This window comes from Schistocerca cancellata, chromosome 11, assembly GCF_023864275.1.
Source record: "Schistocerca cancellata isolate TAMUIC-IGC-003103 chromosome 11, iqSchCanc2.1, whole genome shotgun sequence".
Lineage (NCBI taxonomy): Eukaryota > Metazoa > Arthropoda > Insecta > Orthoptera > Acrididae > Schistocerca > Schistocerca cancellata.
Genome location: NC_064636.1, coordinates 34,862,460 through 34,879,915, shown reverse-complemented (window position 1 = coordinate 34,879,915; position 17,456 = coordinate 34,862,460). Strand labels below are relative to the sequence as shown.

General features: G+C 40.7%; 1 protein-coding gene across 1 annotated transcript in view; it reads right to left on the bottom strand.

The window, feature by feature from the left end:
* The window catches only part of LOC126108155 (uncharacterized), a 169,487-nt gene that overhangs the window by 101,473 nt on the left and 50,558 nt on the right, over nt 1-17,456 (bottom strand). Inside the window, exon 5 of the mRNA XM_049913399.1 lies at nt 15,264-15,338. Within this exon, the coding sequence (XP_049769356.1) occupies nt 15,264-15,338 (75 nt within the window). The remainder of the gene's footprint in view (nt 1-15,263; nt 15,339-17,456) is intronic.

Below are 17,456 nucleotides of genomic sequence, written 5' to 3'. Positions count from 1 at the left end.
AAACTTAACACTTTCCTGAAAGGCCGATAACCAGCTCAACAAGATAAATCCCCTGCATACGTGAGTGAAAGCGGCCAAATGCCATTCAGTCGCATTCGGCTACAAGTTACGCTGGAGGAAACACTTATTTGCTCCAGTGTAAGTCAGGCTGTCCTCTATCACGGTTTGAGCTTCCAGGAACAGACAGCCTTTGAAACACAATGTCCTCAGATAGACAACTGTCTTTCTTACTCGTGTGGCCCACAACCAGATTTAAGACTTTCTAATTGAAGACATGACGTCAGCTCAAATGTCAGGTGTGTAAACTGTAAATGTCTTGAATAAGTGACTGATGAGCGGGAGTTCAGTGTAGTATCATGTTACTGTTGTTCACGAATATTGTGATATTTGGTTTTTGGGGCGCTCAACTGTACGGTTATCAGCACCAGAACAAATTCCCAATCTTTTCACTCTCCAGTCTTGCCATTTTTCCCAAATGATGGGGAAATGATGAGGACATGGCAAACACCCAGTTCCCAAGCAGAGAAAATCCCCAACCCGGTGGGAATCAAACCTGGGCCCCCGTGATCCAGAGGCAGCAATGTTATCCACTAGACCGTGAGCTGCAAACTGATGATGACAAGGGAAAGGATGAAACCTTGCACCGATGCATAAACTATGTGCCAATATATGCCATTCCAGAGGAGTAATGTGTACCCCTACACACTCGTATGGAAGCATGACATTTACACAAACATACAAAACAGGATGTCAAATGTAAAGGTACAGATATTAGTTATTAGTTTTATTTTTTATTTATCTTCTGCTCGGGATGCGATCACAGATACGTCCCGAGAGGAAATACCTGTTTGGGCACTGCAATGTATAAAACAGCCATGAACGTCTAATTACTTTACAATTGAAAAATGTACTGAATAACTGCCTTTAAACATTTAAGCAAGAAAAAGTTCAAGAAAGGTTTAAAACCATGCTTAAAGTTTGTCTGAAATTTCTAAGTGGTCTCATTATGAAACACCAGATGAATATAAACTGAGTAATTTGCATGCCATTTTAAGAAAGAACTAGTTTTTCACACATTTAAATAATGGGTGTCTGGGAAGTAAGGGCGAATTTGAATTTTGACCATTTTGTCATAAGACGACTGGCAGTCGTGGTTTTTTCACGTTTCTTGTCTGCGATCCTTCTCATTAGTAGCCTGATAGCTGTTGTGTGGTGAGCATTGTTGTTTGACATTTACTTTCATTGTGGAGCAGATGACAACTGAGCAACATATCCAAAAGATAAGAAGTTATTACAAAAACAGTGAAAGTCCCACAGCAACCGTTTGTGAATCGTGTGAGACACTCGGGCGTAATGCTTCTCTATTCGAATCATCGGTTCAGAAGTTGGTCCAGAAGTCTGAGACCACACGTTCTATTTCAAATGCTGTGAAAATAGGGCAACCACATTATGTTCGAACACGAGTAAACATTGCTGTCTACATCTACATCTACATCTACATCCATACTCCGCAAGCCACCTGACAGTGTGTGGGGGAGGGTACTTTGAATACCTCTATCTGTTCTCCCTTCTATTAGAGTCTCGTATTGTTCGTGGAAAGAAACATTGTCGGTATGCCTCTGTGTGGGCTCTAATCTCTCTGATTTTATCCTCACGGTCTCTTCGCGAGATATACGTAGGAGGGAGCAATATACTGCTTGACTCCTCGGTGAAGGTATGTTCTCTAAACTTCAACAGCCCGTACCGAGCTACTGAGAGTCTCTCTTGCAGAGTCTTCCACTGGAGTTTATCTATCATCTCCGTAACGCTTTCGCGATTACTGAATGACCCTGTAACAAAGCGCGCTGCTCTCCGTTGGATCTTCTCTCTCTCTTCTATCAACCCTACTTGGTACGGATCCCACACTGCTGAGCAATATTCAAGCAGTGGGCGAACAAGCGCACTGCAACCTACTTCCTTTGTTTTCGGATAGCATTTCCTTACGATTCTTCCAATGAATCTCAGTGTGGCATCTGCTTTACTGATGATCAATTTTATATGGTCATTCCATCTTAAATAACTCCCAATGCCTACTCCCAGATAATTTATGGAATTAACTGCTTCCAGTTGCTGACCTACTATATTGTAGCAAAATGATAAGGGATCTATCTTTCTATGTATTCACAGCACATTACACTTGTCTACATTGAGATTCAATTGCCATTCTCTGCACCATGCATCAGTTCGTTGCAGATCCTCCTGCATTTTAGTACAATTCTCTATTGTTACAACCTCTCTATATATTGCACCATCATCAGCAAAAAGCCTCAGTGAACTTCCGATGTTATCCACAAGGTCATTTATATATATTGTGAAAGGCAACGGTCCTACAACACTCCCCCGTGGCACACCTGACACGACTCATACTTCGGAAGGCTTCTCTCCATTGAGAATGACATGCTGCGTTCTGTTATCTAGGAAATTTTCAATCGAATCACACATTTGGTTTGATAGTCCATATGCTCTTACTTCGTTCATTAAACGACTGTAGGGAACTGTATCAAACGCCTTGGGGAAGTCAAGAAACATGGCATCTACTTGGGAACCCGTGTCTATGGCCATCTGAGTCTCGTGGACGAATAGCGCGAGCTGGGTTTCACACAATCATCTTTTTTGAAACCCATGCTGATTGCTACAGAGTAGATTTCTAGTCATTATATTCGAACATAATACGTGTTCCAAAATTCAACAACTGATCGATGTTAGAGAGATAGGTCTATAGTTCTGCACATCTGTTCGACGTCCCTTCTTGAAAACGGGGATGACCTGTGCCCTTTTCCAATCCTTTGGAACACTACGCTCTTCTAGAGAACTACGGTACACCACTGCAAGAAGAGGGGCAAGTTCCTTCACGTACTCTGTGTAAAATTGAACTGGTATCCCATGAGGTCCAGCAGCCTTTCCTCTTTTGAGCAATTTTAATTGTTTCTCTATCCCTCTGTCGTATATTTCGATATCTACCATTTTGTCATCTGTGCGACAATCTAGAGAAGGAACTACAGTGCAGTCTTCGTCTGTGAAACAGCTTTGGAAAAATACATTTAGTATTTGGGCCTTTAGTCTGTCATCCTCTGTTTCAGTACAATTTTGGTCACAGAGTGTCTGGACATTTTGTTTTGATACACCTACCCTTTGACATAAGGCCAAAATTTCTTGTTGTGATGTTGTGCTTGACAATGTGATCGTAAGCCCAAGAAAATCTGTTTGCTGACGAGCTCAACAACTGGATGTTAACAACTTAACAATATAGTTTCACTTGGAGCTGTACAACTAGTCAGTGTTTCAAATGGTGATGGTTTTATATCATGGCACAGAACTTCCAGCATTTTAGGAAACAAAACTCAGCAAAAAAATATGTTTTGCAAAGATTGTTAATGTTCGTTAACATGTACACGGCATATTTTCATATCATTATATAAATACGATTTCCACCAAACTCAGCACAGCAGCTTCCAAAGCACTGAAATCGAGATTGCGATGTGATGATGTTACCCGGTCGTAACTCGTGTCAATTTCGCCAGCCACTGGCAGCAGATGTTCAGAGCATAGGACGTGTGATGTAGTCAGCCGAGTAGCATCAATTAACTAGTGCGCACACACAGACAGGAAAGGTTAATGCATGAAATTAATATACATACCGTTTCGTAACAAGAAAAGATAACCTTTCATATAGAATATTGCTTGTCAAAAATTCTTTGCTGTTTTTTCTGAAGGTGTGGTTAGGCAAAATCCTAAGAGCACAGCTTAAATTGCAACAGCTGAATATTTCTGACAAGCACAATTACAAATTTCACTGCTGCGCAACAAACATTTTGTCGGTTACCTGACCGAATACATGTTCCGTCAAGAACTTCAACTTTTCCAATAGTAAAGCCAGTTATGTGTCAAATTGCTCCAGATCTCACTCTGCACTTTTTTTGAAGAATAATTATACCTTCTACCATGGTTACTGCATGATTTCTAATCTATGAAAGAACTGAAATAAATATGCATAACTAATCTTGAAAATTTTTTAGTGTGTTTTACCTTTTTAGGATGGAAACCACCATTTGTAATATTTTCCATGGACCTGTTAGCAGTGTGGCAGTTGTGATGCCACGCTCACTCAAATGAGGCCCAGGAAAAAGGTGCATCGAAAGCAGTTTGTTGTTATGAAGTATTCCGTGGTCTTTTGATACATTTTACTGATGGCAGACACTTGTGTGTGCACCATGTTTTGTTGTTGTAGATGGCACATTTTCTGTGCATCTCAAGTTTCATTTTGGTATTTTTCTCTCATTTACATTTCATTTCTGCAGTATTATTCTGCAGTTGCAGTGTAAAGTAAAATTTTTTGTTAGAATAATTAGTTCTTTCCAAGCAAAATTACAAAAATTTAACTGAAAACTGAAATAATCAAAATTTTCCAGAATTTTAAAAACTTCCTGGGCTTTTCTTGGATTTGTCCTGGAGGAAAAAATTCCCAGGTTTTTCCTGGATTTCCCTGTTGCACCAGAGAGTATACAGCCTGCTCACTGAATTGAGTGTGGGAAATTACCAAAGGAACCTAAAATTTCTTTTTCCTTTTCTATATGGATGAGTTTTCTGTTGTTGTTGTTGTTGTTGTAGACTTCAGTCCTGATACTGGTTTGATGCAGCTCTCCATGCTACTCTATCCTGTGCAAGCTGCTTCATCTCCCAGTACTTACTGCACCGTACATTCTTCTGAATCTGTTTAGTGTATTCATCTCTTGGTCTCCCTCTACGATTTTTACCCTCCACACTGCCCTCCATTGCTAAATTTGTGATCCCTTGAAGCTTCAGAACATGTCCTACCAACCGATCCCTTCTTCTGGTCAAGTTGTGCCACAAACTCTTCTTCTCCCCAATTCTGTTCAATACCTCTTCATTAGTTATGTGATCTACCCATCTAATCTTCAGCATTCTTCCGTAGCACCACATTTCAAAAGCTTCTATTCTCTTCTTGTCCAAACTATTTATCGTCCACGTTTCACTTCCATACATGGCTACACTCCATACAAATACTTTCAGAAACGACTTCCTGACATTTAAATCTATACTCGATGTTAACAAATTTCTCTTCTTCAGAAACACTTTCCTTGCCATTGCCAGTCTACATTTTATATCCTCTCTACTTCGACCATCATCAGTTATTTTGCTCCCCAAATAGCAAAACTCCTTTACTACTTTAAGTGCCTCATTTCCTAATCTAATTCCCTCAGCATCACCCGACTTAATTCGACTACATTCCATTATCCTCGTTTTGCTTTTGTTGATGTTCATCTTATACCCTCCTTTCAAGACACTGTCCTTTCCATTCAACTGCTCTTCCAAGTCCTTTGCTGTCTCTGACATAATGACAATGTTATCGGCGAACCTCAAAGTTTTTATTTCTTCTCCATGGATTTTAATCCTAGTCCAGATTTTTCTTTTGTTTCCTTCACTGCTTGCTCAATATACAGATTAAATAACATCGGGGAGAGGCTACAACCCTGTCTCACTCCCTTCCCAACCACTGCTTCCCTTTCATGTCCCTCGACTCTTATAACTGCCATCTGGTTTCTGTACAAATTGTAAATAGCTTTTCGCTCCCTGTATTGTACCCCTGCCACCTTCAGAATTTGCAGAAGCAGAAAGGTGGAAGGAGTATATAGAGGGTCTATACAAGGGCGATGTACTTGAGGACAATATTATGGAAATGGAAGAGGAGGTAGATGATGATGAAATGGGAGATACGATACTGTATGAAGAGTTTGACAGAGCACTGAAAGACCTGAGTCGAAACAAGGCCCCGGGAGTAGACAACATTCCATTGAAGCTACTGACAGCCTTGGGAGAGCCAGCCCTGACAAAAGTCTACCATCTGGTGAGCAAGATGTATGAGACAGGCGAAATTCCCTCAGACTTCAAGAAGAATATAATAATTCCAATACCAAAGAAAGCAGGTGCTGACAGTTGTGAAAATTACCGAACTATAGCTGCAAAATACTGACACGAATTCTTTACATATGAATGAAAAAACTGGTAGAAGCCGACCTCGGGGAAGATCAGTTTGGATTCCGTAGAAATGTTGGAACATACGAGGCAATACTGACCCTAGGGCTTATCTTAGAAGAAAGATTAAGGAAAGGAAAACCTATGTTTCTAGCATTTGTAGACTTAGAGAAAGTTTTGACAATGTTGACTAAGTTTTCGGTATGATACACATTATCTTGGGCATGTGAAAACAGAGCTGTTCATTGATGGTGAGGTCACAGAAATATTTCAGCTTCTTTACAGTCTCATTAAGGATCCTGTACTTCCCAGTGTGTCAGCATGTCCTGAAAAATGGGTCCCCATCAATGTGAAAAAAATACGAGATAGAGAATATTGAAAGTGAAAAGGTATATTCCACCAGAGTATGAGGAATTTTATGAACAATCATAAGAATGGCCAATAGCAGGGGGGACAAACAATGACAATGATGCCTCTTCATATTTTCACAGTGCAGTGATTGTTCTATAAAATTTCGGGCTTGGAACTGCATAAATTGCAGCAGCTGTTTTCTTGCCTGTGTCTACATTATATGCCTCTATCTGCTTGTCACCCTTGAAAATGGACAAATTAAAATGAAAGATAAAGAGTTCTCCAACCTCAATTTTGACAGTTTAGCACTGACTACTCAAAATGCCCATATAGTGGTATGATCCTACATTACAACACGATTTCTGAGCAAACCATCCTTGCAACACTTCACACGATTCCGTTTTTGGTCAAGCGTGAGCAATCGCGGAACCCATCTCGTGGATAGCTTTCTCATGTCCAAATGTTTATGCAATATATCATGTACCTCTACAATCTCAAGCACCTTTAACTATTCTGTCATTCATCACCATATCATCGATTTTAAAATGATTGCTGGAGTCGTAACCTCCACAGGGCGTCCAGAACGTTCAGCATCACTTGTGCCCATATGGCCACTCCAAAAATTTTGCAACCACTTATAAACTGTTCTAATCAAAGGTGCAGAGTCACCGTAATGTTTATCAAGCTTCTCTTTAGTCTCCTGAGGCATTTTACCTTTCATAAAGTAATGTTTCATCACCACACGAAATTCTTTTTCATCCATGTTTTGACAATCACTCGACTTCCTCGATTCACACGAATGCCAAACACAAAGAAATAGGCAAATATGGCTGAAACTGGGTGTGCGTACTTTCCAAAGATGCTACTATATAAATATGACCTCGATATGCGCCAGTGATGCCATCTCTCAGACTTTGTAAGAACTTCCCAAACGCTCCTCGTACTAGCAGTAAGCAGTAGTTCAACCACAGTTTTTCAAATATCAATAATCTATATGGAATAACATTAATATAATTAACACAATTTGAAATTTAAATTTCAGTGCTAGGTTAAAAACAAAGGATCACCGGGGATTTTTAGAAATTCTTGAAACTCACAGAGATTTGGCTGAATTTTCTCCCAATTCCAGGTCTACCAGAAGAATCGCCACCCTGATTAAGGCAGACATTCTACAAGACTGATGAGGCACCACATTAGCAAGTTACACACACTCAGCACATTTCATTTCATGAAATGAAAGTGACAGTGTTCATCCCTACCTAAGAGAGCACTGTGTGATGGTACGTCACATAAATATTGACATTTTTAGCGGCTGTAAATCGTAGTTTACGTATTTTATGAATATAATTAGTGTAAAAGGTAGACACACTGTTTTGTTTCGCTATACGGAAGGCAGCCATTGAGCGACTACACATGTAAGTTATTAGTATTTATTGCTAAAATAAACTTGTTATTATTATTACAAAATGAATTTCTTTGTAATAGTTGTCACCTCAAATGCTCGCAGTGGCTAAATATTTTTAATAAGCATTTTTTCAGTAATATGTGCTGCGAGAAGCTCATCTTCCTATGCAGCCTCTGGTCGGCCATTACGCGCCGAAGTATTAATTTATTTTTCAGTGTTAACAGTAACTGTAAATGCGAGAGATTTCGTTATAAGAACCTTTTTAAATTGCAACAGATAATTAATTTAGGTTAAAGTTCACGTTTTTAAACTATACAGATTCCATGAGTTCAGCAAGTTTTATCTTGGCCGCTCCCCGGCAACAATCTTAGTTCTCTCGAGCCTTGCTTTGCAATCAATAAATAGAAATTAACAAAATTACATTCAATTCAGTTAACGGCAACTATATTTTAGTCATCACGTTCAAAATCTAAAGTTGGTACATGAATAACTGAGGCCCTTCAAGAACCCGTTTCATATTTACTTGTACACGTAAATAAAATTGATGAGAAAAGACAACATCCCTGAGAGAAAGAATTGTGCTGATATATATAAAATATATATGTAATTTACTTTGTATGTGACGTAACGAATCCCAAACGGACGTCACAACTGCAATAGTTACACCATAAATTGTTTAAATCTCCCATCTGTTCTCAATAAAAAATTCAGCAACGCTTACATTATCCGATCAAAGGTATCGAGATGATCCTGTGTAATGTGGCACTTACCATCTGATGTCACAAGAGGCAGATAGGAGGAGTTGGGGAGTATAGTGTTGTCAGTAGAGAAGTGTTACTAGAGGAAATGATCACGCACGAGAGCTCAGTGACTTTGAACATGGTGAAATCATTAGATTTTACCCGAGTAACAAATTCACAAAGGAAATTTCAAATCTCCTAAAGCAGTCCAAGTTAACTGTTGGTGATGTGATTGTGAACTGGAAATGCAGAGCAAGAACATACAGCAAAACAAAGACTGGGAAGACCTCATGTACAGACGGGTTGGAACCACTGAGGATTGCAGAGAGTGGTTGTAAAAAATTGCATGAAAGCAACAAAAGGAATCATTAATGTAAGTAAGGTTACAGTATCACTGCTTAAAACATTTATTGTTTATTGCAACAGCCGTTTCAGAAGTTTTCCATTTACAAGTTACTGTGTATACAAAGTTTGACAATTACAACACGCTATAGTTCTGTAGGAATTTTAGACCTAATTTTTTATAAGTGAAGAATTTCTTGAGTTATGGAGTTATAACTGAAAGTGCAGTCATAATTTTCATTATCATGAATTAAACACAAACTATCTTGTAATTAAATATTATGTTTCTAAATTATGTAAGTAAGAGGGAGACTTACGTATATGTTGTGCTGGCGTATATACGAGGGCTATCCACAAAGTACATTACGTTTTGGAATTAAAAATAAATAAAGTATTGGAAATTTTTTTTATTATATACAGATGAAAGCCACACTTAAATACTACTTTCTACATAGTTGCCATTTAAATTGAGGCACTTATCGTAGCGATGGACGAGCTCGGAAATTCCTTCGTCGTAAAATTCGGCCGCCTGCGCTTTCAACCACGTGGTTACCTCTTCTCGAAGCTGTGCGTCGTCATCAAAACGCCGCATAGCCAACCACTTCTTCATTGCTGGGAATAAGGGGAAGTCGCTCGGTGCCAGGTCGGGACTGTACGGCGGATGAGGAAACGACTCCCACTTAAAAGATTCAAGAACTTCACGAGTGGCATTTGCCGTGTGGGCCCGGGCGTTGTCGTGAATCGGCAAGATCTTTGAGCCCAACTTTCCCCTGCACTTGTTTTGTATTGCTCTTCTGAGGTTGTGCAGAGTTTGGCAATACCTTTGAGAGTTTATTGTAGTGCCTCTTTCCAGGAAATCCACAAAAATCACACCTTTTCTGTCCCAAAAGACAGTCATTACGTGGTTGAAGGCACAGGCGACCGAATTTTACGACGAAGGAATTTCCGAGCTCGTCCATCGCTATGATAAGTGCCTTAATTTAAAAGGCAACTATGTAGAAAAGTAGTATTTAAGTGTGGCTTTCATCTGTATATAATAAAAAAAATTTCCAATACTTTATTTATTTTTAATTCCAAAACGTAATGTACTTTGTGGATAGCCCTTGTATATCATCTTGTGTGACTGTATCTGGTGACTGTGCACGTTATATTTCACATGAATTCTAAAATATCGATTTCATATCAATTTTGTTCTGTTTTATAGAGATATTTCAGGATTTCACAAGATATATAACGAGAACAGTCACCAGATACAGTCACACCAGATGTATATACACTATATGATCACAAGAATCTGGACACCACCAAAAACATAAGTTTTCCATATTAGATGCATTCTGCTGCCACATACTGCCAGGTACTCCATATCAGCGACCTCAGTAGTCATTAGACATCATGAGAGAGCAGAATGGGGCACTCAACGGAACTCACGGACTTCGAACGTGACGAGGTGATTGGGTGTCACTTGTGTCATACGTCTGTACGTGAGATTTCCACACTCCTAAACCTCCCTGGGTCCACTGTTTCCAATGTGATAGTGAAGTGGAAAACATACAGAACGAAAGCGTACAGGCCGACCTCATCTGTTGACTGAAAGAGACTGCCGACAGTTGAAGAGGGTCGTAATGTGTAATAGGCAGACATCTATCCAGACCATCACACAGGAATTCCAAACTGCATCAGGATCCACTGCAAGTACTATGACAGTTAGGTGGGAGGCGAGAAAACTTGGACTTCATGGTCGAGCAGCTGCTCATAAGCCACACATCACGCCGGTAAATGCCAAATGACGCCTCGCTTGGTGTAGGGAGTGTAAGCATTGGATGATTCAACAGTGGAGAAACGGTGTTCGGAGTGATGAATCACGGTACACAATGTGGAAATCCGATGGCAGGGTGTGGGTATGGCGAATGCCCGGTGAAAGTCATCTGCAGCGTGTGTAGCGCCAACAGTAAAATTCGAAGGCTGTGGTGTTATGGTGTGGTCGTGTTTTTCATGGAGGCGGCTTGCACCCCTTGTTGTTTCGCATGGCACTATCACAGCACAGGCCTACATTCACGTTTTAAGCACCTTCTTCCTTTCCACTGTTGAAGAGCAAGTCAGGAATGGTGAGTGCACCTTTCAACACGGTCGAGCATCTGTTCATAATGCACGGCCTGTGGCGGAGTGGTTACACGACAATAACATCCATGTAATGGACTGGCCTGCACAGAGTCCTGATCTGAACCCCATAGAACACCTTTGGGATTTTTTGGAAGGCCAAATTTGTGCCAGGCCTCACCGACGGACATCGATACGTCTCCTCAGGGCAGCACTCCACGAAGAATGGGCTGCCGTTCCCCAAGAAACCTTCCAGTACCAGATTGAGTGGATGGCTAAGGGTGGCCCACCACCGTACTGAATTCCAGCATTACCGAAGGAGGGCGCAACGAACTTTTAAGTCATTTTCAGCCAGCTGTCTGGATACTTTTGATCACTTAGTGTTATGTGTCAGGACAATGTAGACTTAAGTCTTCCTCTTACTTACATAATTTAGAAGTATAAAAATTAATTACAACATAGTTGTTTGCATAATTTGTGATAATGAAAATTATGACTGCAGTTTCAGTTATAACTCAATAACTCAAGAAATTCTTGACATATAAAAAAATTAGGTCTAAAATTCCCACAGAATTATGGCATGTTGTAATTCTCAAACTTTGTATACCAACATTCTTGAAAATGGAAATCTTCCAAAACAGCTGTCGTAATAATCAATAAATGTTTTAAGCAATGACAGTGGAAACTTATGTCCTTTGAAGACCTATATGTCACTGCAGCACCAATCGTCATGAATCTTTAATGAGTTCCAAAGTGTTACTAACAGTCAGCTAGGACAATGACTGTAGATAGGGAGTTACAAAGAATGGGTTAGAATGAAATAACAGCTCCTCATATACACTCCTGGAAATTGAAATAAGAACACCGTGAATTCATTGTCCCAGGAAGGGGAAACTTTATTGACACATTCATGGGGTCAGATACATCACATGATCACACTGACAGAACCACAGGCACATAGACACAGGCAACAGAGCATGCACAATGTCGGCACTAGTACAGTGTATATCCACCTTTCGCAGCAATGCAGGCTGCTATTCTCCCATGGAGACGATCGTAGAGATGCTGGATGTAGTCCTGTGGAACGGCTTGCCATGCCATTTCCACCTGGCGCCTCAGTTGGACCAGCGTTCGTGCTGGACGTGCAGACCGCGTGAGACGACGCTTCATCCAGTCCCAAACATGCTCAATGGGGGACAGATCCGGAGATCTTGCTGGCCAGGGTAGTTGACTTACACCTTCTAGAGCACGTTGGGTGGCACGGGATACATGCGGACGTGCATTGTCCTGTTGGAACAGCAAGTTCCCTTGCCGGTCTAGGAATGGTAGAACGATGGGTTCGATGACGGTTTGGATGTACCGTGCACTATTCAGTGTCCCCTCGACGATCACCAGTGGTGTACGGCCAGTGTAGGAGATCGCTCCCCACACCACAATGCCGGGTGTTGGCCCTGTGTGCCTCGGTCGTATGCAGTCCTGATTGTGGCGCTCACCTGCACGGCGCCAAACACGCATACGACCATCATTGGCACCGAGGCAGAAGCGACTCTCATCGCTGAAGACGACACGTCTCCATTCGTCCCTCCATTCACGCCTGTCGCGACACCACTGGAGGCGGGCTGCACGATGTTGGGGCGTGAGCGGAAGACGGCCTAACGGTGTGCGGGACCGTAGCCCAGCTTCACGGAGACGGTTGCGAATGGACCCCGCCGATACCCCAGGAGCAACAGTGTCCCTAATTTGCTGGGAAGTGGCAGTGCGGTCCCCTACGGCACTGCATAGGATCCTACGGTCTCGGCGTGCATCCGTGCGTCGCTGCGGTCCGGTCCCAGGTCGACAGGCACATGCACCTTCCGCCGACCACTGGCGACAACATCGATGTACTGTGGAGACCTCATGCCCCACGTGTTGAGCAATTCGGCGGTACGTCCACCCGGCCTCCCGCATGCCCACTATACGCCCTCGCTCAAAGTCCGTCAACTGCACATACGGTTCACGTCCACGCTGTCGCGGCATGCTACCAGTGTTAAAGACTGCGATGGAGCTCCGTATGCCACGGCAAACTGGCTGACACTGACGGCGGCGGTGCACAAATGCTGCGCAGCTAGCGCCATTCGACGGCCAACACCGCGGTTCCTGGTGTGTCCGCTGTGCCGTGCGTGTGATCATTGCTTGTACAGCCCTCTCGCAGTGTCCGGAGCAAGTATGGTGGGTCTGACACACCGGTGTCAATGTGTTCTTTTTTCCATTTCCAGGAGTGTATTACACATTGCTCTAGTCAGTGGCAATTGCCGCTTGAGGTGGTGTAAAGACTGATGCCACTGCACAGTGGATGACTGGAAATGAGTGATTTGGAGTGAAGAATCCTGCTATACCTGTGGCAATCCGAAGGAAGGGTTTTGGTTTGGTAAATGGTTGGAGAATGTTACCTGTCATCGTGTGTATTACCAGCAGTGAAGTGGGACGGAGGTAGTGTTACGATACAGGGATGTTACTCGTGGTTAAGCCGTCAGCACAAGGATTGCGCATTCGAACGTCAAGTGTGTCGAGTTTCTGACGTCGTAGGGTGGAAAAATATGTCGGGAAGTCTTTCCAAACAAGCACAGCAAGATCTGACAAAACAGATATTCTGAATTGCGCAATCGAACGTCAAGTGTGTCGAGTTTCTGACGTTGTAGGGTGGAAAAATATGTCGGGAAGTCTTTCCGAACGAGCACAGCAAGATCTGACAAAACAGATATTCTGAATGCTCACCATTGAGAGGAAAGTACACCATCTATGTCACGTGCACACCGTCTCTCTTTAGTACGGACTCGTGAGACACCATATTGGCTTTCAACTGAAGCCCATACATATATATGCCGTTTCTAAGCATTAGAAAATTGAGGATCTCCTACAAACTCTTAGTTAATTGTACGATTTGTTGTAATAAAATGTCAGGAAATGTCAGATAGGTGGTTAAACAATTATTGTAACACGTGTGTTACGGAAGTGCGCCATTTCGAGGCAATGGCATGCTGAGGATCCACGAGAAATGCAATGCTGTTGATACAATTTGCTATAATTAAATGTCATTTAATAACATATCTACAATTAAAGCTTTCTGCAATGGAAGATGCAAAGTACAGTCATCCAACAGTCGTAGTCAGTGTAGCGCAATTAGCAGCATCGCTGTACGATAAGGTTACAGTTCTCGTGTTGCTGGTTTGCCCCTCACTAAATTCATATATTTCTATCACTAGCCTTCATGTATTCTAATAGATTCTGATACTTTCTTATTAGATTAATAAAGTATATTCTGTAATACTCAATGGTATGTAAATGTAAGTGCAGTCTTTCTGAGAAATGAATTTGTTCGATTGGCTTAATCTAAAAAACAGCTTCCACTACCTGCGTTAAGATATTTTGCACAGTTTTATTGTTTTATGTTTGTTATTTCACATGTTGTAAAGATATTGCTGCTCAATAGGAACATAGGTCAAATAAGAATTTGTATCGCACTATTTGTAATGGAACATCTGTAAGCCGGTGCCCTTATGACTGGACATGATACTTTTCTTTTTGCCTTATAACATGCCCACGGATATTGCAATTTTTATTTATGTATATTACAGACAGAACAATATAACTAGCATACAGACAAGGGAGCAAATATGCATTTTAATAGAAATAACAGAAATTTTACGCCTGTCCATTTTGTAAACAGTGTGATGTGCAAACAATACACAACCGACAACTGCGGCCGACAAGCCCTGTGATCGTGTACACCACGTCGAACACTTGTACCCTCTGCGAAAGTCTTATTGTTTCCGAGTTTTCAGCAGAACACTCGACGCCGACAGCACGGTCTGTGTGCTGACGGTTTATCGAGTATTGTCCCGTTAACAGGCCTAAGAAAATGCTACATCGGCAAGGATGTGAAAACATTTTACAGCAGTATGTACTCCATACAGTAGAGGAACAGTTTAGAGACGACGATCAATAATATCGGCACAACAAAGTACCTAGTCATAAGAGGGCTTCAATGAAGCAATGGTCTGCAGACAATGACATTCCTGAAAACGATTATCCTGCCCAGGGTTCTGACCTGAATGCAATGGAACACCTTTAAGACGGGTCAGAATGCATATTCCTCTCCAGACTCCAGCATCTAACTTTACCACATTCTCTGGTTCTGTGGACACACTGCAAATTAATTTCCACTAGTGGGTGTGCGGACACTTTTGATTGAAAGTACACATCTGAGGACAAGTATTCACCAAAGGCAATGTAAGCAATGAGCAGGAAAATACCTCTGGCTCAGGAACTCTGTCAGATTCTGTGTTGTCTTCATGTGGCTCTGCCTTACACTGAACTGCCTCGAACATCTGGAACAAAAAATATTACACTTTAATTCTCATTCTCCAGCAGTACACCATACACTGCCTACATATGGAGAATTCTCCAATTCAATACGTATACGATTCAACAATATATTCAGTCAATAATCACCTCTAAGACACGGTATGTAATGGCGTGTACTGGTCTAACACACGTACGAGAGTTAGTATAAAGTTTAAACTATCACCTCAAAAAATACAGTTAACATATTTTATTACTTATTTTGTACGGCATCAAAGATACATTACTTACAAGAAGGGGTCCCCAGGGGTGGGGCTGACTTTCTGAAATAGTTTATATGGTTATGTAGGCAGCTATTCACCGTGGTGGGCCCTTATTGGCAAGTAATTGAAAAAAAAAAATTAATTGGAATTTTGCATTATGCTCAATAATATCAAAAAATTTGTATTACATAGACTGGTTGTGTGGTGTAATGGATAGGGTAAGGGCTTGACAAGCAGGAGGTTGTGGGTTCGCATATTTTCAGGTGCATTAATTTTTTTCATTGCTAAATCTTTATCAAAATGACTTTGGTAATGATTTTTATTAAATGAATTTGTTTAATTGTAATTTTTATTTCTATTCCTTTGTCACATGAGTTTAATCACCGCATGAACTTTTCATTTCCTTCATTTTTTTTTTCCGCTCTGAATTTTTGTGAACGTGAATTTAATTACACAGGGTGTCCATGAAGTCCGGGAACACCTTCAATTATTTATTGCACAAGAACTAAACATTGTACACATGTCATACATATTGCCTTTTGAAGAGAAACCCTGAAAGTTTTTTCCATGTATACCGCCACAGCGTACTTTGGTAATCTGCCGCTAGTCAGTGATAGTCGCAAACATAGCTCCACGTCTGCTTCTCTTTACTGGGCACAAGCAAGCAGTCATAGCGAATTTGTTGTGTCAGTGGTAAATGGCCTTCCTTGTTGGTGGCTTCTTACCATACTTTATTCTGAATATCTGTTGAACAGCTGTAGCATACTTGTTTTTATTGAACTCCAACACACAGAAAGCTCGCTCCGCACCTGAACTCACCATGTTTGCGACTAACGCTGACTATTGGCAAATTACCAAACAACGCTGTGGCAGTATATGTCAAAGAAAACTTTCAGGGTTTCTCTTCAGAATGACATATGTGTGATGCCTGTACAGTGTTTGTTTCTTGTGCAGTGAATGATTGAAAGTGTTCCTGGACTTTATTTACACCCCATATTCATCTATTATAACATTCGATTATTTCAAAATTCCAGTCTATAAATTAAAAAGGAAATAATCTATTTATACTAACTGTGGAATGGTATGAAAGATATATTTTTTATTACACGATGTGCAGCATTTTTGCACAGTAATTGTCATACGAACATTTAAAACATAGCCTAAATTCCTATTGCACTATGCACAAAATAACATATATGAAGATTTAAATAAAACAAGGATTTATAAATAAAACGAAATTCAAGCAAAATGATGAATATGTTCAATGAATGCAATAACCTCGACAAAATAAAAACAGGATGATAAAACGAAATAAATTAAAGCAAAGTTAATAAACTCTATAAATCAAAAACACATGAAAAAAGATTTCAAGTGGAAAAACAATGTTAGGAAGAAAAACAGGGGCAAATAAAGAAGTTGATATTATCATTAAAATTATGTTACAAAGGAATATTAATAAAACATTACATTTAAATCAAGTAACTGAATAAAAATTACAATCAAAGTTTTTTTTGAAAAAACATTTAAAAAAAAAAATTATATGCACATCAAGAGGTTCGAACCTGCAACCTCCTGCATGGGAAATCCTTACCCTCTCCATTACACCGTGAAACCAATCGACACAATGCAATTTCTTAAATGCTATTTAGCGTCGCACAATATTCTGAAACAATCTTTCATCAATTACTCGTAAATGAGGGCCCAGCAGGCTGTGGCACCTGGGACCTAGATCTACATCATTGTGTAGATTGTTTCAAAAGTCGACCCCACCACTGGGGAACTCTTCTTCTTAGATCCAACAGCGATGGCGTTAATGGTAATATAATACACATTAAGTACAGATAAAATAAACTACATTCATTCCTGATTAGAAAAGTCCTA